General features: G+C 40.0%; 1 protein-coding gene across 1 annotated transcript; it reads left to right on the top strand.

Moving 5' to 3' along the window:
- Positions 1–1,246: 1,246 nt before the first annotated feature.
- lin28aa (lin-28 homolog Aa) lies at positions 1,247–21,615 on the top strand (the record flags this gene model as incomplete). The annotated part of the gene is made up of 5 exons (XM_081388900.1): positions 1,247–1,311; positions 5,512–5,627; positions 7,209–7,384; positions 13,875–14,059; positions 21,405–21,615. 5 exons carry the CDS (start codon positions 1,247–1,249, stop codon positions 21,613–21,615), a joined length of 753 nt encoding a protein of 250 aa, XP_081245026.1.
- Between the last annotated feature and the right edge of the window lie 784 nt (positions 21,616–22,399).

Raw genomic sequence — 22,399 nt, 5'->3', positions numbered from 1 at the left:
AGATTCTCCGCCCGGCCCTCCACCGGGAGAAGGAGTGGCGCCTTCGCCATCTCCTGAAGAGCAACTTGATCCACCTCCGGGCCGCCCGTCTCAGGGTCGTTTGCACCGTCGCTTGCCTCCTGGTTTGGCAGCGGCCTGGACGGGCGGGGTCGGCTTCCTACGGCTTGCTCCGCGCTGAGGCCTGGATGGTTGCTGCTGCTGCTGGGGCTTAGCGGGAGCGGAGGACGCCGCAGAAGGCCGACCTCGGCGACGAGTAGACGGAGGGTCTGCGGCCGGCGGACGGGTGGGAGCAGCAGCGGTCCGCCGGGGCAGGATGTGCCGGATGGCCTCCGTCTGCTTCTGTGCGGCCGAGAACTGTTGGGCAAAGCTCTCGACGCGTCGCCGAACAACCCAACCTGGGAAAGAGGGGCATCCAGGAACCGATATTTATCGGTGTCCCTCATATCCGCCAGGTTGAGCCAAAGGTGGCGCTCCTGGACCACCAAGGTGGACATCGCCTGACCGACAGAACGTGCGGTTTCCTTCGTCGCCCGGAGGGCGAGGTCGGTTGCCACACGGAGCTCCCGGAGGAGCTCTGGGTCAGAACCACCCTCGTTCATGTCCATGAGCGCCTGGGCCTGGTGGACCTGCAAGAGCGCCATGGCATGGAGGGCGGAAGCAGCCTGTCCACAGGCCTTGTAAGCCTTCGCCGTTAGACCGGACGAAAACTTACAGGCCTTGGACGGGAGGCGTGGATTACCCCGCCAAGAGGAAGCGGACGCCGGACACAGCTGCATCGCGACGGCCCGCTCCACCGGGGGGATATCCACATACCCCTTAGCTGCCCCGCCGTCGAGGGTGGCGAGGGGTGAGGAGCCACTAGAACGGCTTCGGGCACTATACGGTGCCTTCCACGTCCTAGAAAGCTCCTCATGCACTTCCGGAAAGAAAGGTACCGGGGCGGCGCACTGAGAACCAGCACGGCCCGCCCCGAGAAACCAATCGTCCAACCGAGAAGGTTCGGGACGTGGTGGAGGATTCCACGCAAGCCCGACCTTCTCGGCGGCCCGGGAAAGCATAGCAGTCCATTCTGGATCCGGCTCGGACAACGCTACACACCCCGAGGGGGGCAACGCAGCCGAGTCGTCATTTCCAGAGGACAGCTCCCCCTCCGATGCTGCGATCGACATCTGGTCACCAGCCGGAGCCCCAAAGGAAACGGTTGGCCGTTCCGGAGAAGGACCAAGACGTTCACTAAGGAGCCCCAATGGCGACAGCGCTTGTGAGGCGTGAGGGGCCCGCGGAGGATGACTCGACGGGGAAGCCCTCACGGTAATCCTCAGATCACCCTGGTCATGCACCGAAGTAGGTCTATTCTGCGGGGCAGAATAGACACTAGATCGGGGCATAGGCGAGGGGACTGCACCTCCCTTGAGGTAAGCGAGTCTCGATCTAAGCGCTGCGATAGTCATATTCCCGCAATGGGAACATGAACTATCCACAAAAGCTGCCTCAGCGTGTTGAATGCCCAAACACGAGAGGCAACTGCTGTGGCCATCAGCTGGCGCCAGGGAACGACGGCATCCAGAAACGCACAAGCGGAATGACATCTTGAAAAAGACGCAGGGTCACGCTTGTGTTGCTCTTTTAGTAAAAATAAAAAAGGTTGAAAACGCACCCAGGGGTAGCCGCGGTGTGAATAAACACACAAGGAAACGCCCACCGAACCGACACACACACACACAAACACAGAACAATAGTGCTGTGAAAACAGCAGTTTGTGAGCTGCAATGCTCGCGGCCACCGCTGATCGCGCCGTCACACCAACACTGTAGGCAGAGAGTAGATCTCTTTGAAGTCTTCAAGGGCTGAATCTCTTTGTAGACAGAAGTCTCACGAAAACTCGGCTCCGAAGTGAAAGACAATGTGTGCGTGCGCCCGCTTCCTGTTTATACCCGCGCGGCGGGGCGGGGCGCGTGACGCGATTAACGCACGCCAACGTTCATTGGCTCGTTCTGTAGACACTCGAAGTTGATAGGGCTCCCTGAAGTGATCCCAATTACGTCGTCACGTCGACGTTACGTCGAACGTGAGCGACTGAAAGGGAACTGCTACTATGATGTGCACAAATGACTAAATGTTGTGGAGGTTGAACTAACTGTTGTGCAAATGTAAATAGTGATGTGAGAAATGCACCAAAGCGACTGAGAAAAACTGTATTTTAACAATAACTGCTACTATTTTCCCCCCATACTATTAAGTTATCCATATTCTTCAAAATATCTTCTAAACTCATTTGAAACTTGAGGGTGTAAATGATGACATTATTTAGATTTTTGTGTGAACTATCCCTTTAAGTGTTATTCAGATGTCTAAAGCTTTACCTAATTTGTGTCTTTGAGACTGTAGAAAACTTGCCATAATTCAGATTTCTGTAAAAAAAAAAAAAAAAAAAAAAAACCCTGATGATTATTTAAAGGGGGATCAAAATAAGCTATGAAGAGTTTGCGTTTGGTTAATTTTTACTTGGGGTAATTGCAGACTCTAAATAGAAACCTGTATATCAATAAACATTTATTTTCTTCACAATAAAAATATGTTTTCGCACATGACTTGAAAGCAGAAATGCCATGTTTCTGCTCAAGTCCTTGAGATATGACACTTGCACAGTATTACATGATCATTGTGCACAAATGCAATTGGAACTAGATGAATAAAGTTCAAAGACAAACTTTAAGTTGGCTTGAAAAAACTTTGCCAGAAAATAGTTTTAAAAGCTTGAAGTTTAAAGGTTTTCAATTTGAAATAGTTTAAGTTTTAGTTTAGTAGTTTAAGCCAGATACGATAGATAGATAGATAGATAGATAGATAGATAGATAGATAGATAGATAGATAGATAGATAGATAGATAGATAGATAGATAGATAGATAGATAGATAGATAGATAGATAGATAGATAGATAGATAGATAGATAGATAGATAGATAGATAGATAGATAGATAGATAGATAGATAGATAGATTATGAGTTTAGAGTTTGAGTTTATGGGTGTATGAGCTTATGAGTTTTTAGAGTCTATGAGTTTTGACAGTCATTTTTAGGAAAACCGTAAGTTGGATCAGTTAGAAAAGATAAAGCACACTATCAGAACTGAACTATTCAGAACATTCTGAAGGGCTGAGCAGAGTTTGCTGGTTGTAGAGTTAAAGCTCTAGGAGGAGATACAGTCTAAAGTTTGGCTCAGAAGAAGAAGAAGTAGTTTATATAGTAGATCAGTAAGTTGGCTTGAAAAACACAACTTAATTAGGGGTTATTGATAGGTTATTTGTTGCATCACCATAGCAACAGTGCATTGATCAATTGGCGTTCTTGTTTGATTATTGATTGTTTGAGGGGGAGGACAGCTGTGCTTTCTGTTCTCTGCATCTCTGATCAAAGAAGGAATTCATTTGGTTGCTGGAGCTGGATCTACACACGCTCACATGCCCGTTATATGACAGACCTGATCGAGGGTTATTCAATTAGCAAAAAGCTATATGCAAACGAGACTTAATAACGGTTATGACTGATGAAAGAACGACTAACATCTGGATATATCCTATACATTTGCGCAATTTCTTAACAAGCTAACCTTTGGAGGAAGTCAATGGCAGCACAAGTTACGCTATTTTATTTTTAGTTTCGTTTGATTATTATTGTAATAATAATATTATTTGATTATTCTTGTAATAATAATCACACTAGTCTACTCTGAAATTGTAAGACTTCCTTAAAAATCTGATTTAACCCGAAAAATAGTTTAAATGTTTATACGTTGGTTCGGTGATGTTAAATATATTTTTAGTTTGAATTAAACCAGTTAATGCAGATGCTATATTTTTAGGTTACCACTTTTTTTTCAGTGCATCATCGCCATCTTCATCATTTAATCGCCAATATAAAACCCGTGATAATGTCGCATAAAGAACGAAAGATGTATCAAACTCAAAAGATCGATTAGCCTATTTATCCTGATCACGAATTCATTGTGATCATTATACTGATCAATAATACTGTGTGAAATGAATCATAGGCTATTGAATAAATAAGGTCGGTGGATGACAATAAACTATGTTTTGTTTGTTCTGCGCGTGCACGAACATCATACGGAACAATACACAATTGTTGCATTAATTACATTTAATTTATGCAACATTTCATCATTTGCCCAGATTTTATTCCACAATGCTATTGTTTAATAAACAAATGAGAATATTTACGAATAGCATAGGCTACGATTTAAAAGTTAAAGGTAGGCTGCATTTCTTGTAAACACGATGATTTGTAAAGTAGTGAACATGAATCCTCAACTAGAATCTTTTGAATGTTATTTGGACATTAAAATTAGTTGTAGCCTGACTCTTCATTTTTTGGCCGTAAGATCATTTAAATTAGGCTAGGCCTACTTAAAGTTTTGGTTTATGCTTTGACGATGCAATCCTTCTACATATGTTTAAAACCACGGTCCAAATGATCAGGAACTGCAGCACGGCTTTTTGAACATGTTGAAACCATTTCATTTAGAAACATAAAAAAAAAAGTAAATGAAACAAACACACTGTTAAGAATTATTAAAAAATATATCGCTTTGACAAATTAGCCTATAGCCTGCTATATCCAAAGAAAGACTATGCAAATGTGGTCCTGTCAGTGCAACATTGCGTTTACATGCACACCAATAGTAGGCTAACTCCCATACATAAGCTTATTAAAATACGGACTCATATCCTCTCATGCAGTATTTTGATGAGAAATAATTGGGTCAAGAAATAGTGTTTACATGCCGGGCGATATAGTTGTAGGCTAAAACACAAAAATCGAGCTTTCCGATCGGGTTATGCTTAACCTTATCCGATTAAAGGAAAACGGGTTTACATGACCATATGTATTGTCGGCTTATTACGCATAATCGGCTTGAGAACGTGCATGTATGCGTGCTTTTTCCAAAGTGTCAAACGAACATGTAATGTTGGGTTGTTGTGGTCACCTATGTGTGGACGAGCTGGGGGCCGGACTCTCTCTGTGTGATTGGTCTGTTTTGGCTTGAGGTGGGGGGGATTTGGGGGGAGGTGGGGGGAATTTGGGGGGGGGGATCCATTGAGGAATGTGTTATTCATCCTGGAGGGGAGAGTGATTGGGAATCACGTGGACTTGACCGAAACTGGGAGAGAGAGAGAGAGGGGGTCGAGCATGAGAAGCATCAGTACAGAGCAGTGACCGATCCTGAGAGATCACCTGGAGAAACGAGATTTAACGCAAACATCCCGAACTCAACAGGCACAGAGTGGAGCCCATGGCAGAGGGTATGGCATTTTAATTTCGAGGGTCTGGCCCTCTTCATCAAGGTACACTAAGGTGTTGCTTGTTTAGGGGACGTGGGGGGCTGGGGGTCCCTGCATTGTCTTTCATGTTTCCGTGTGGTTTCCCTCGTGTACTCGTGTAAGTGAGGTTATCGTGGAGCTCCTCTTTGTTTTGCTCCCGTTTCTTCTTGAGTTGTGAGAGTGTGTTTTACATGAGACTTGATGAAGGTTTAAGGCCCGTGCTGGTCGCAGAAGGGAAGGATTTCGTCCCGCTCACCATGGGTTCAGATTTACAAGAGGACTATCCAGGTGAAGTAGCGAACAGGGCGAGAGTGTTTCTTCGTCGGGTTTCACCATGTTAGCGCACATTTGGAAAGTCTCCATCACTTTGGAGAGAAACATCTAAAGAGCCAGCATGTGTTGCCAGTGAGACCAAGAAGGCATTATTAAAGTAATAGATTTTTTATAGACCAATAATATATCAACAATTACGTTGTTTTCCTACTTGTAAACAAAAATAATATCAAGAACTCAATTTTCACTAGTTGAAATGTTAATTCGTTATATCTGGAATGTATATTATGTTCAGCATGTAACAATGTTCAGCATGTTACACTTGTTATTTCTAATATCTGAAAATGTATTTCTGATATCAATAAATAGGAGAGTAATTTCAGATATTTAAAATGGCTTTCTTAGTTGTAACAATCACATTCATGATATCAGAAATTAACATTTCGATTAATGACAATCGAATTATTGATATCAAAAATGAAAACAAAAATGAGTTGCGATTCAGTTATTGATATCAAGAATAGACATTTGCACTGTTAACCTTGATATCAAAAATTATGATTTATATTAGTAAGATATTGTATTTCTGATATGTGAAATTGGAATTTCAACTTGTAGAAAATCAATTCTTGATATCAACAATTTAATTTGAATGGCAGCCTATGGTGACATTTTACTAGTGAAAATACAATTACAGATATGAAGAATTGAATTGTTGATAACAATAATTCATATCCTGGGAATGAAGAAAAGTCAAAACGGCTTGCCATACTACTAATTATTTCCAGCTTTCTGCACTACAAAACGTCAGCATGTTCTGATGTAAATTATTTTGTCAAATTCACTAGTTCACACTTACAAATAAGTTAGATAGAATAAATGCGTATTTGGCGTGCTGTCCGAGGAGAGGGCTCCGGGCTCGGTATTCGGCCCGAACCCAGAGTACTCCCCCCGTATTCCTAGCTGTAAAGATTAAGCCAAGAGTGAGGAGTCGGGGTGGTGGAGGGATGCTGAAAAACTGTCAAGGAATATTAGGTGAGTTGACAGTGTGGATATATATATACTTCTTGTCATGCTGATTAGGGTAGACGTAATTGTTTGATGACGAGTAGATTGGATTGCTTATTTGAACGTGCTCCTCCCGAACTTTGTTTATAAAACATCATTAAAAATATGAGAATATATATATATATATAGTAATAATACTACATTGTTATTCATGCTACAGTTTACTCCACTTTAATCGTAAACATGCAAAAATGACCCAGAGTAAAATGGATGTTTGAGCTGTTTTAACTGAAAGCAATCTTAAAATATGTCACTGCCATTGTTTTGTGTCAAATGCACACCAGTAATGTTTGTTTTTTTTCTACTGAAATGCCCTAATTGAACAAAGGCCTAATCCTGGCTTAATCTTAGCTCTCCTAAAATAATTTGTCATTCTTTTTTTTAATACAACCACTGATGGTTTCTAGGTCATTTGGGGCAATTGTTTTATACTCTTTCTGTTATATTCAAATTGTGAAATTTCACATGCACACACATGTCCGCATGCATGTATTTCCCCTCTGATGGTAAATGTAAATGTTTTTGCAGGAGGGTGTACGAAAACCGAGGAGGAGGAGGGGCAGGCCGCCGAGGAAGACCCTCAGTCCTACCATGGTGTGGGTGTATGCAAGTGGTTCAATGTTCGGATGGGTTTTGGATTCCTATCTATGACCAGACGAGACGGTGTGCCTTTAGAAACTCCAGTTGACGTGTTTGTCCATCAGGTAAGTGCTGAGAAACATATGCACAGCAGGCTATTTAGTTTTAAATCAGCTAGATCAAATAGATAATAATGTTTAGGTCCCAATAATAATGTTATAGACCAACCCATAAGTTCGCATCACCCTGGTTCCCTCAACAAAAAGCGGAAGTGGTAAAATGCGTTTCTTTTCTGGCCTTTGGCCTAAAAAATATTTCAATGGGTGTTGTATTACCTTTTATGCTTTGAAAAGCCAACATCTGAAATCTAAAATGGCTTAGTCTGCTCTTATATGGCAAATCCAATCACTACTGATTGTCCAAACACCAGGCAAACAGATTCACTGCCCAAAGTATCTGAACTTCTGCAGTTATTGCATTGATCCACCCTGGTATGGTTAGTATTTCTCTCTCACCTCTCATTTCCCATGTAAGTGTCATGTCTTAAAACAATAGTCTGGCCTGTCAGCAAGAGCACTTTCAAGGATGACCCCTTTAATCTTGTTTCCTGTCATAAAGTCATTAGCCACAGATATGTGGAGAAACATTTAGGAGCCCCTTTGTACGAGTGACCAACTGGGTGGCCATTTGTGTCCCGAGAGCTGCTGTGACTTCACACAGACCAGGAACGTGCAACTTCATTTAGTATTATTCGGCACATTTAGCATATCACAATCCCCACGAACAGCAGATTAAGAGTAGTACTGGACATGCCTGTCAGTGAGCAAACTGAAGATCTATCGAGGAGCTGACTGGGCTTTTCAATGGCCAAAACTGATGGAAGAGCCAGATGTTTGATATAATACCTTTATTTACAGAATACAACTTAATGATATTATACACATGCAAAATTGAGGTTAAATGGACATTTGTTTCACAGAGTATAAACTCATTAGAAATATTTGAAAACATGAAATGTCCATTAAACATAGACAAAGTAGGAACTGACCCAACGGGTCAAGTCACCTTTATTTATATAGGGTTTTTACATGTCAAATCAATCAAACTTCTCAAATTTGAGATTTTGTTAATATTTTTGATATTATAAATATTGATGAAAGTCAAAATATTAAATGTAATGGATGTATATTGACTGAGTAATCAACTATTTTGTAGAGGGGGTAAAAATGTCACTTTTCACCTGAGATTTGTAGCAAATTACATGGGGGGTAAAGGACTTTAGAAAGATGGCAGCATCTTTATATTATAATTACACAGAAATTGGTAGGTCTATTAGTTGTGAAAATATGTTGACTTTAGCAATCTTTGTTGCATTATATGCCAACGCTGACCGAGTCCCCTAGTTTGCATGCCTGTAACTCAAGAAGTTGTAAAATATATCTTAATATTCTTGTATATTTTGCTTTTTAACAAACATTTCTTTTGGCATCTTCATTTTAAAGGCCCTATATGGTTAAATCCCAGAGATCAGATTGTTTCAAAGTATCTTCACAGTAATAAACAGGAAAATAATAACATAATTAATGATTATGAAACTTCATCAAATTAAATTATATAATTAATATATAATATAATATCATTAAATCGATAATATCACTAAATGTTAGGTGTCTTTTAAAGCTTAACTAAGCAAGCCAAAGGCGACAGTGGGCAGATTCACTGATGATCCACACACACGTGCTGCACACACGTTAGGCCTCAGCTACACAACATTAACTCCGCTGCTGGTCTTTGTGAGCGCAAACAAAAGAAGAAGAGCGTGACAGATCCTTTCTGTATCTGTGGCGTTTTGCTTCTTATTATGTCAAAACCTGCCTGCTTGTGATTTGTCCATCACCTAATGGATCATCCATGTCCATACAGGACAGATCCAGTCGACATGCTCTCTTCTTAGGGTTTTTACTGTAGGAAGGGCTTTAAAGCGTGTCAGTGAGATGTCAGTGGGAGGAAGGGAAATTGGGGGTTGGGGGGTCACACGTGTCTAGGGAAATACGTTAACGGTCACTTTGACCCACACACAATGGACGTACTTGAAAGGGAACACCGCATCTGTCACAACATAGTTGTAACCAACAGTGTTTCCTCAAACCAAGCACTACTACAGATCCTCGTGGGGCCGTTTACATCACATCATTAAGAAGACCTGTAATACTATAGTCATCTGAGGCCAAATGATCCACTGACGGTATTTGAGACATTTAATGTGCTGAATTATCTGCCTTATTTCTTAAAATCCTTTATAAAATATCCAAGAGAACTAGAATACTTTGTTTGATGGTTTCTTAATTCTCAGCTAAATGTTAACTAAGCATAAACTCTTACTGATATAATGCTTGTGCTCGATGGCCATGCTTTTTATTTGTTTGGGGTTTCATGGAAAATAATTATTTTGTTAACCAGGAATAGACAAACCGATTATGTTCATTTGAAGCTTGAATGTTTTTATCTTTCCTGCTGAAAATAAAAATTGTATGCATTTTGTTGTTAAATTCTTTCTTAGTATAATATAAAAAAGCTCACTCTCATTACTGTAATACAATAATAAAAATCATCCTGTCCTGACACAATGACTTTTAAGATGATTTCATTAAAATGAGTATGAATTCATTTCAGGACACCTAATATTACTTTACAAACGTATGTAATAATTTCTGAATTACAGTAATGAGAATGTATGTGCTGCTGTTTTTGTTTTTGCATAACTGCTATTGACATTTGGAAGAGGGAGAAGCATTTCACAGTCATGAAAATAATGCGAACAACCTCACTGGTCATATGCAATAAATAATTTTTTTTTGTAAAATATGACCCGGAGATGTTTCATGAGATACTAGAAGCTGTTCTTCTACTTCTGCTCAACACGATAAGGTCTGCAGTTGTGTAAAGCATTTACTGTAAGACAGAACATTGCTGCCATTGGTTGGTGGCAGAAGAATTTTAAAGGCAACTTAAGAAGAACAGCAATGCATTTGTTTTAATGCATGAATGCAATGCCATTCTGTGCAGACGGTAGATTTATTATATCTTGTACTTCTAATAAACTACAAGGTTATCTATGAATATGACTTGTAAAAGGCTTCAAATTTCAGTCATCATCATTCACCCACCTCATGTTGTATGATTTTCTTTATTTCACTGAACACAAAAGGTGAATTGTTTGAGGACTGCGCTGTTTGCTCTGTTGAATGCGATGACAATAGGCTTTCAAGCTTCAAAGAACATAAAAGTGGTCCATACTTCTCTTGCAATATATTCTAAACCTTCTCAAGCCACTTCTGAAGATTGAGTTGTGACTTTGATTTAACATTGAATTGACAATAAGAATAAGAACATGTATTGAAAAAAATAGAAAGGGTGAATTTCCATTCACTTTTAGAATTATTATTTTTTATTTACCATCAAAGAGAGTAAGGCATCCAATGAGCGTGAGTAAATGATGGCTGAACTATAGTGCGCTGTAGCGATGACGTTTTTTTTTTTAGGCCAACTCATAAGCTTGCATCACCCTGGTTCCCTTAAAGTCCTGTGGTGAAAATCCAGCTTTTAATGTTGTGTATATGTCTATCTGGTGTTTTTAATATACTTTAAGACAAACCATGTGTAAATTCATAAGTCGACACCATTGCTGAGTATTTTCTCCTTAAAACTGCAGTGAACCAAAGACAGTCTCAAAAACACGCTTTGAAATCGCTGATGTTTCTGACGTCACAAACTACCTTGTAACCAATCAGATCAACTTGTGGGTCTCTGAGCTGAGTGAGTGAGTGGAGGCGGGGCTCATCTGCATATTCATAGAACCGCGTATACTAAATGAGGCAAGGGTGTCGAGTTACATTCAAGATATTTTAAGGCATGAAGAATTTTTTTTCAAGGAAAAAACTTTTAAATATGTAATTTTGGTGATCAAAGATGAGTTTTTAAGGAATAAAATGATTGAGTACATGGGAACTTATAAAAAACAATAGTATTTTTCCATTTGCTTATGGATTATTGCAGAAAATAAGCTCTGTGACCAACAAAAGTTTTATTCTTACATTTTTTGTTCATCATGATAATCTTTGCAAAAGAGCAAATTTATTTGGATTTTGAAGCCTGAATACAGAAGTAAAAAGCTAAAGGATAAAGGCTATAAACTTATTACACAATGACATTTAATGTCCCTGACAGCCTCATAGTCCATTTAGACATGATAGACAAGTAAAAGATTAAAAATAATCACAAGAGGGTATTACTGATGTATTTAATGTCATAGAATAAAGCGTGAACATATCTTGAGCTTGTGTTCACCACAGACCTTATTTCAGGCATTTCACCTAAAACCCATTGACTTCAGGACGATGGAAGCGGAAGTGTTAAGATGCGAAGCCGTTTCCAGGTTTTGGCCTATAAAAACTCATCTTTGATCACCAAAATGACATATTTTAACGTTTTAAAAATAGCTTGAATGTAACTCGACACCCTTGCCTCATTTAGTATGCGCTGTTCAATGAATATGCAAATAAGCCCCGCCTCCACTCACTCACTCAGCTCAGAGATCCACTGGTTGACGATCACACGTTGATCTGATTGGTTACAAGGTAGTTTGTGACGTCAGAAACATCAGCGATTTCAAAGCGTGTTTTTGAGACTCTTTGGTTCACTGCAGTTTGAAGGAGAAAATACTCAGCAATGCTGTCGACTTATGAATTTGCACATGGTTTGTCTTAAAGCGTATTAAAAACACCACATAGACACATAAACAACATTAAAAGCTTGATTTTCACCACAGGGGGACTTTAAATAATTAGTTCATGTTCTACATTTACACTTTGCCAAGAGCTCATTCATAACAGTGAATATGTTCGCCCTCAAGCCAAGCAACCATTTGAAGAATTTTTGTGGACCCCTGCCTCAGCATCCTTCCCAGCAGTCAGTGAGTGAGACGTGTGTGTGCTGTGGGGGGATGTGTGTGTGTGTGTGTGTATCAGGAATGCTGTAACCTGGGTCGGGGGATGGTGAAGCATGGGCTTTTCACACATAAATCAGTCGCTTTCTCTTTCATATCCCATAAGAATGCACATCACACATACAGATGCACACAGGGCCGTTTTAAAATCACTGCGGTCCCAAATTTGGGCTAGTTGGGGGGGTTCGGGGTTCCCCCAAAATAATGTTGATTTTTCTGATCTACATGTGCATTTCAAGACGTTTGAAAGACAAATAAATAAAAGAAATAGCTTTAAAACCACGTCAGTGGGCAGTAGATTATTTGTCAATACATGCTCTCTCCTAATTTACATTACTCTTTCTTTTTCTCTCTTCTGTCTTATTAACTTGCCAAATCTCATTCCCTTATAAAGCTGAGCTCTGACTGATAGTCTTTTCATTTTTGTTTGTCAGTGAAGAAAGTAAACTGACATTTATATGTTTTATGAATCATTTTCTTAGCCAAGTTAATTTACTGAAAGCTATGAACACTATAGGTAAATAAGTTTATAAAATGTATTTACAATACGAATACGTCATTATTAATCTCATGCCCAATATGATGAACACGGCTTCGTTCATGTTTCTTGTTCCCTCACATTGCCAGTTACTACTTATTACATTACATAAATCACGTAAATTATAAAGGCCTTTTTTCAATTCAAAATGGCAAATTAGACAAAAGGTTTTTAGTTTGCCATCTCCATCCTAAAACAGCTGTCAAATGTGAAATGTTAAGTTTAGCTACATACATTTTATCGCACTTTATGACCATTTACTGAAGCGTCGGGTTGCGCTAGAATTTGCATTTCTTTGATTGGTCATCTAAAATATTATAACTGCTTCCTTCTCACAAAAGAATTAGTTATAAATCTGTTTTAACAGGGTTGGAATCACTAACTATATGTTGTTTAAGGTACTCTGGATGTGTTTATTACCAACCTTAACAAGTCTGTGATATGCAGAAAACAATAAATAAATACTTCTCATTCATTGCATCTTTTTATTGTTCAAAAACCCTTTCATAGACACACAAAAGATCTTACATGTTTTACCACTCAAGAACCAGCAACATAGAAATGAAAGTCTTATCTGTTGTTGATTGATGATAACGATGAAGACGACGATGACAAGGATAATGACGTTGAAAGTTCATTGACCAAACTATAGGAATCAATGTCCTATAATGCAAATCCCAAATCTTCCCAGTGCAAACCTTAGTGTTGATACCAAATCACAGCAGACCAGAAAGTTACAATATTTTGGCATTGATGAGCGGTGTGCTTGGTGATCTTGGTGCTGTGCAATATCCTTGCAGCACTGAAGTAGTGTTAATGCGATATTAGGCAATTATTTCACAACATTTATTATGTAAACCTTAGAAAAATAGCGAGGTCCGGACCTCCTCGGTGACCTCATGGATGCAGTCCTCTCTGGGTCTTTGTGCTTAAATACTGTCCTGAAACCAGACATTTCGCATTTCCAACCGTACAGCAATCTCTTGCCTTCTGCATGTAATTAATTCAGTTTCTAAATGAATGTGGATTTGGTGTAGTGGCAGTGCTGAGAATGTTTTGCTGCTTTTCTCAGAGTAAACTGCACATGGAGGGTTTCCGCAGTCTGAAGGAGGGCGAGGCGGTCGAGTTCGCGTTTAAGAAGTCCTCCAAGGGTCTCGAGTCTCTGCGGGTGACGGGTCCTGGAGGAGCTCACTGTGTGGGCAGTGAGAGGAGACCCAAAGGCAAGAGCGTCCTGAAGCGCCGACCCAAAGGAGACAGGTGAGTCGTCTCAGAGCTACAATATGACCATTCAAACAGTCTTTGTACAGCTGGGGCTGTGAGCAAAAGGGCCTTTTCCTCTTTGTGTAGCCCCTTTCACACAGCGCGTTGATCCCGGGAAATTGCGGTAAAATTGCTGGAGTGCCTTCTGTGTGAACGCAAACACGTCCCGGGATTGATGCAGGGATCGATGCCGGGTTATGGACCTAGTAAGATTGCCGGGATCAGTCCCGGAACGCGTAACCAATGCCGTAAAGGGTATTTTGTTGCTCTTAGAAGAAAGTTTGTGTTTGTCATCAACAAAGAAAGAACGAAAAAATGTCTGCAAACTAGAATGAAGCCGAGACCAGGAGCTCCTTACTGTCCGCGCTGAAGCTGAGATCGTTCGCCAGCTTCGTGGAGCGGTGCGCGATGCGTTAGTGTACGACCGAATCCGGAAAACAATGCTCGAGCGTGGTTTCTCGAGATCGAAAGCGCAGATCATTAGTAAACTAAAGACGCTGAGTAAGAAAATCCACCAAGTGCACGACTACAGTGGAAAGAGCCGTAGCGGAAGATTAGACTGGCCTTTCTACAACACATCCTGACGTCACGTGTCTTTACAGGATGTGTGTGAACGCACTCACAGATTCCGGAAAAACACTGGCAGTGTAAATGAACCAAAATCAGACGATCCCGGGACACATTATCCGTGTATTTTCCGGAATCTCTGTGTGAAAGGGGCTTTACTGAGAAACATGGGTCTTTCTTATCAACAAAAATCCAGTAGCTTTATTTTAAGTCTTGTGGCATTTGGATGGCTGGTTTGAGTCTCAGAAGAAAGTGATTGAAAAGCCATTTTAAAAGGTATACTTAGTATCTTGCTTACCCCTAAATGGTGCAGAAAACGGTGAAAAACAGCAGTTCAGAAAGCATCTGATCATAGTGATGTGGATATGTTTGCACCACATCTGCAATTCAGCAGTCAAGACATGTCACGTTTATTTATATAGCACTTTATACTGTAGATCGCTTCAAATCAAGCAGCTTTACAGTACTAAACATGAAAAACAGTGTCAGTGTCTCTTTCAATTAGAAGTACAGATTCAGTTTCTATTTTAAAGCGGCTCTCCGGTGAAGTCAGGGCCTAAAACTAAAATTTACCAACCATTACACTGTTTTTGCAAAAACAGGCAGTTATGACACCAGCATTTTAGATACCAGTGAAAATGTAAAATGTTCAGGTACAGAAACTTAAAAAAAGTAATCAAATGTAAACTAGCACTGCATATTCTTCACTGTATAAATTAAAAATAGATTAATCCTTATTAAAGTTATTCAGTCAAGAGCAGTGAGTGAAAATCTGTCTTTGTTTGATAAATATTAAGGACACAGATGGCATATATATTATATAGGCCGCTGTCACTTTAAGACCTCATGCAGGATTCAATATTCTGATTCATATGCATTTTCTTTCTCAACTGTTTACATTCACTTAAGACATAACTGACTATGTTTACGAGGATACTTGCCAATAAGGACATTTTCAAGCGCAAGAAGATTTAAGAAAGTTAAAAATAGTATTTGTGCGCAGTCTGAGGTGTTTGCGCACAGAAAACTTCCCACATATCGTGTAACGATTTGAGTTCCCCTTCGCGTCTTCTTACACTTGAATAGTTCAATTGGCAAGGCTTAAACTTTTGTGATGACGCTGCACTGGCCTGTCAGCTGTCCAGATCATCGTTCACGTTTGTTCACATTCATGTTCTCACAACATTGCATAGCTAGAATTTATAAAAATGTTGCCGGCCAACTGGCGAATGACACTGTTTCAACATACTCGCCAACACTGATTTTTACTTGCATTTGGCGCTTGGCAAGTGTTCATTTTTGGCCCTGAGTGTAGTCATGTTTTTACTTGTATCTGAACTGAAGAAATAAATCGGAAAAGATTTTCACATCAAACAAGGTGGAGCCTCAGAGCCACACCTATCTATTACATCATCACCACGGACCAATGGTAGTGCAATGGAGTTTACCAGCAATGAACGTTTCTGGAAAGTTTGCTCTGGCAAGCTGTTCATAACTCCCGAAACAAACACAAAACAAAATTTTTTGGCCGTATTTTGCTTAGATTACACCACACATGTTTGTTCACTTAGGCCTCGTTTACACTGTCAGTGACATGAGACCCAATTCCAATTTTTTCCTCATATGTGACACAGATCGGATGTGTTCTATGACAAAACGCATGCATTCGGATATTTCGAGATCAGTTTCAGGCCACATTCATATGTGGAAATAAATCTGATATGTGCCAATGCGACTGTCATGTAAACAGGCAGATCGGATTTTCTGAGGCATTAGGCAACGTCTCCGCAGTTTAATGACGAGAGAAACCCAGATGCGCGTCTGCAAAGGGACGGATGACCCGACGAAACGTTGTGTCGTTGTAGGAGAGGAATGTGGACAAACGTTGACACAACATATCAAAGGTTGGCTTGCTCATCCTAAAATTTCGGACCCACTGCTCCTCGTTAAAGCCCGCCACAATATGCTCCCGCCAGTCCTGATCTCTCTCTCACACAATAACTGAAGCATATGCACAGGCTGCAATGATGGCACGTTTCGTCCTCCTCCGCCTCATAATCATGGTGATGTTTGGTGAACTTTGCTTATATCGCAGAGCTAGCATCAAGCATATTTCGCGTCCGCCCATCTGTGCAAGGGAATTGAACCCTTTAAGCATGCGCGATGTTTCAGATAGTATGGCAAGTGTAAACACATGAATCGGATATGGGTCACAGTTGAAAGAACGTGTAAACGGACGGTCAAAAAATCGGATAAAGGTAACAAATCAGAATTGGGCATCAAGACCTGCAGTGTAAACAAGGCCATATCGGTGCCTTTAGAGTGAAAGATTTCGCAATGGGTTCAAGTTGATCACTCAATTTGGCAAAATTAGCTTGGTTTGGCAGTGACCTTTCGTGTGCGAGCTGTGCTTCATACATCACTACAATATTGACAGTGGACCGGTTTGACTGCAAAATGTTGCTAAAATTCAGATATGTGACCACACCTTAAGGCTTGCATTTACTGTCAAACCCTGCTTCTTTTTGGAAGGCATTTCAGGGCCGTAAATATTTTCCACTAGCCGGTTTGGCTTTGACGCTGAATCCTTTTATTGCTACCCTGCCAGCATTGTAGATGAGCACATGCAATTAATGAAACTGTTTAAATAGAAAAAAGCAAAGGAACATTTTTTACAATGACCTGATTTTTTATATTTATCAGTATTTGTTGCACATGTAAAAACACTGTCACTATGTTATATTACAGGTAGAAATAACTGATCCTTTAGGTAATGTTTGCCTGTTGTCACTTCACTTCAGTGAGTAGTGCTATAGTGTGTGTGTGTGTTTGTTTTAGCAGCTCATAAGGGAGAGCCTGAAGTCCCTCTCTTTGATCTCTCAAAGAAAAAATGTGTTTCGGTAATCTCCCCCCTTCCCCCACCTCTGCCCTCGGTTAGGGCCGTCGATGTGACCCGGATCAATAACTGGTTAAAACGCCTGGCCACTGATGCATTTATACCTGATGGAAATCCCCCAATCCTGAGGTTGTTAAAAAAATGCTTACAACTGAAAGCAACTTTCAATTTTAGCTACAAGGATGATCACCCAGTTTTCAATTTAATTTGCAAAAGAATTACGCCTCAGAATTATTAGCCAATCCATTTGCATACATAAAGCGAGGGATTTATTCCAGATGGATGTTATAGATGTATGATTTGGCCCAGCGGTCAGTCCATTCTGATTATTGTGAAAGACTCTGCGTCGACAGTATCTTCGCACTGATCTTTATAACGGTCTTGCGTTCGATACATCCCTGGAGCGCGTTGCCCCTTTAAGAAGGTCTAACATCTGTCCATCATGATTATTCATCAGCTCAGTGGACTAGCCTCTGTTTTACTGAAGCAGCCCTTGTGAAGAAAGGAGGAGCATACTTTTAAAAGAGTGCTTATTGCAGAAACAATATACTTTAAAAAAATATACTTAAGTGTGAACTGAATGGATTTATTGCATGTTATTTAAAATTAAGTGAAAATATATTGTAGTTTATATTTATATTTAATGCAATTAAGTGCTTTTTTACCCTCTTTAGTAGGACTTAAGTACATCTTTATATTTAATTTCATAATTATTTCTATTGTCTTTAAAAATATGGTTAAAGTGAATGTACTACTGACAAGCATTTATGGTAAACTAAAATATACTTTAATGTAATTTCTGTTGAAAGTTGTATGACATGTACAGTATATTTTTAATGAGGATGTGGCGGCTCAATACATTTAAAATATATAAACTTTAAATTTAATATTAAACACACTACAGATAAAATTATAATCAAGTACTTTACATGTGCTTTAGTATGTGAGTCAACACATCAAAATAATTGTATTTACCATATATAAATATATATATAGAGAGAGAGAGGTTTGAAGCATTACTACAATTACACAATTATTACAAGATTTGAAGATTACAAGTGCACTTTCATTACAATTAATCACACTTGTTTTTCACTCGCCAGAATGAAGTGTGAATGTCATACACACTCAGTTCCTGCTTCGACCTCAGGATGTAGAGAAGACGCCGCAGTTTATTTAATTGATAACAGATGAAGGTGCCCGAGAGGGGTCAGGGGTCAGCATCGCCATGGAAACTGCATGTGTTTAGGGACTGGGTGGGGTGTTTGGGGGTTAGGGCTGCAAAAGGTCATAGTTCATAGGTTGCTGCTGCAGCTTTTCTCGAACAAAGGCCGTCATTGGCTTCTGCACGCGGCGCCGGCTGTCGGCCCGTGCCACACTGTGCTGATGAAGGCCTCGGGTCAGTGCCTGTAAACCCCCTGTGCCCTGCGGTCAGTCGCCCACATGACCTCAGCTGAGTGGACATCAATGACCCAAACCAACCACCCATATGCCACCGGGAGCTCCCTGTGTCAACTCTGACAGCCTGGCCATGAATTGAACACTTTCACAATACACTTTATAAGAGTAAAAGAGACACGTTTTATTTTCATTGGAAATTTGGAATATGTGCTCACACAGCTCAGCGAACTTTAACCCTCATATTTGATACGCAAAAGCCTCTAAAAATACCTTAATTTGTCTGATTGATAGTTCATACTTTATAAGATAATTGTAAAAACGTCAGGTCTTCAGTCTTTTTGCTGTGAAATCTTTTCTGATTTTTATAAAGTAAACGTACAGTAAGAATAACTTATATATTGTTAGTAAAATGTCAAGATGAACACTTACTGGACTGAAGCAACATACTGTAGGCTTACTTGATTATCCATACATCATTTATTATATCATGTTAAAATGCACTGAAGATGATCCATCAGGCTTTTGAGGAAAGTTTATTAGTTCATCTCTCAATCATCATTGCATTGTATTGCATTATATTTTAAAACTACAGATCTTTGATTTAAAACGAAGCATTTAGATATTATCTTACTACGACATATTATTGTCAGATATAGAGGGACAGCTGATATTTATATGATTTTATGCAAGTTGTCTATTGATTTACATTACAATTTTTTTGGCCAAATAAATATAAGCAACGGCACCAAATTACGTATGTTTTGCTCAGTTTGAGCCTCTGAATAAAACTTAGGTGTTTTTTCCTCCTCAAATATGAGCTCCAGATTCTCACTATATCATGCTATATGAATATTACCCATAAAGCCACACACACACACAAAATCAATATCTCATGAAAATGAAAATTTTAGAAAGGCCTGTTTTTTGATAGTCACCAGCAGTTTGTTGTACATGTAAACACACTCACTAACTATTGTATATGCCCCAAACTGTTCAATAAGTTACGGAGCCCTTAAAGTAACGGACATGGTGATGAGAATTACGTCAATGCTTTTGTGTTCTCTCACAGTTGTTTTGTGTTCCCCTAGTAATTCTGTGTTCGCTCGCAAAGAAATCAAATGTTTTGCATTTTTACTTTTTCCTCCCATCCCATTTTTTTTTTCCCGCCACCATGTCCCTTTAGGGTTTTGTAATTCTGTAAGTCACTTTCACTTAAAGGGCCCTATTTTAAAGTCCAACTGAAATCAAAATTGACCCTATTTACTTTGTTAGCGCATATTATTAGTCTTGTGGTGAAAAATTAATCCGTTCAAGTTAATACACAGAAAAAAATTGTTTGCCGTCGTAATCTTTAATCAAAGTCTGAAAAGTTACTTCCGGTCTGGAATGGCTGATGACGTAGGTTTGACGGCTTGGTTTGGGAAACGCATAACCACTCCCCTCAAACCGTTAGTCTGCTATGAGTGAGAGATGGAGAGGAGGAGCGCTAGAGTAAAACCCTGCCCTCTGTTCAATATTCCGTTTCACTGGAGAAAAGTCATTTGCAACTTCCGGTTCACGCGGACTTTAACGATCTGAAACGCAAGTATTAAACGTGAAACGCAAGTAACTTTGTGGGCGGATCTCGGGCGTTGTTGCTATTATACAGGCGGGATAAATGACTCTTGCGCCCAACGCAAATCTAAAATGGGTTGGTCTGAAGTAGCTTCATTATTCATAGGTGTGGTTTGGGCGTAACTAAATAACATCTGAATAACGCGGACTAGGTTTTTCCTGGTCAGTGGCGGAATTGTTTTCTGAAACTGCAAAATAGCATCAGGGAACGTTTGCGCCAGAACACGCCTCCTCTTTTCGCTGAACCGCCTCCGGGAGCGCAAGTTCATTCCCTAATTTACCGACGTGCGTCTGTGGAGGGAAAAGTCCGCTGTGCGCGGGTGAAAAATAGGAATGAAACATGCGTCGGTGTACAAAGTCAATTGCGCTGGGCGCAAGATAAGGCCCAAAGGGTTAGTTCACCCAAAAATTTCATTTCCAAACCCGTAAGACCTTCATTCATCTTTGGAACACAAATTAAGATGTTTTTGATGAAATACGAGAGCTTTCTGACAGCATTTTATTGACAGCAACATTATTTCAAATTTCAAGGCCCAGAAAGGTAGTAAAGACATCGTTAAAATAGTCGAACCACTGGAGTCACATGGACTATTTTAACAATGTCTTTACTACCTTTCTGGGCCTTGAAATTTGAAATAATGTTGCTGTCAGTAAAATGCTGTCAGAAAGCTCTCGCATTTCATCAAAAATATCTTAATTTGTGTTCCGAAGATGAACGAAGGTCTTACAGGTTTGGAACGACACGAGGGCGAGTAATTAATGACAGAAATTTCATTTTTGGGGAAACTAACCCTTTAATTAGTATTATTCTTATGGGGATTGTTTTTAATCACTAATACATTTGCGATTATGATTTTTCCACAGGTGTTACAATTGCGGCGGTCTGGACCATCATGCCAAAGAGTGCAAATTGCCTCCCCAACCCAAAAGATGCCATTTCTGCCAAAGTGTCGCGCACATGGTTGCCAACTGTCCCGCCAAAGCCCAGCAGTCGCCACAGGGCTCTCAGGGAACATCTGCGGGTCTCAGAGTGGAGGAAGAGGAGCACAGTCATTCCCCAACACCCACCAACTGAGAAAACCAATCATATCACACTATACTGGAAAAAACGAATGCATAATGCTGCTGTTGGAACTTCCTCAGGTCTATAAAAGCAAAGAATGTCACTTTTTTTAGCGGTCTAACACTCAGGAACAGAGCTGCTCTCAGGAATTTCAGTACAGTGTTTGGTGTATTTCTGCAGTGGTTACCTCATATCTCATGAAGTTGGCGATTGGTGCAAACGTCTTATTCTTACAAATGATTGACTGATTTGAATGTTTCTGGTATTTCTTGATGCTTTTATGAAAATGTTTTGGTGGTGGGTTTGAATTGGGGATTTTGGCAATTGCCAATTTTGCAATAGACTGTCCTGATCACCAGGGACCGAATGAATGTTAAAACCGCTGACGTGGCTCTCGTAAACCAGCGGCTCTTTTTACATGTGTCCAAGATCTGTCACTAGTGATCTGTGGTTATCTTCAAAACAGTAACACGCTCTATTAGACATGAAAGTAAATAATCAATCACACTTTTATCTCTAAGCTTCAGTCCACAGTCAAATCTCGGCTTGATATTTGCTATCTGGTCTTAAATGCTGCTGATCTGTATGTTTGCGAGCGATATATTTTGTTATTTGTCTTTGACAATTGGCCTCAGGGGTTTTCTTGGAGAGAGAGATAGAGAGAAATAAGTTATTCTTCTGAACAAATGTTGCCCATTGAAGACACTGGCTCCGTTCTCAAGCTTGCCTGTATTGTTTTGGAATGTATTTAACAGCCTTTTACTCCCATTTTACAGGAGGAGCTGAAAGACTTTAA

Source organism: Scardinius erythrophthalmus (genome assembly GCF_964197995.2).
Source record: "Scardinius erythrophthalmus genome assembly, chromosome: 16".
In the NCBI taxonomy this organism is placed as follows: domain Eukaryota; kingdom Metazoa; phylum Chordata; class Actinopteri; order Cypriniformes; family Leuciscidae; genus Scardinius; species Scardinius erythrophthalmus.
This window is presented reverse-complemented; position numbering and strand designations above follow the sequence as displayed.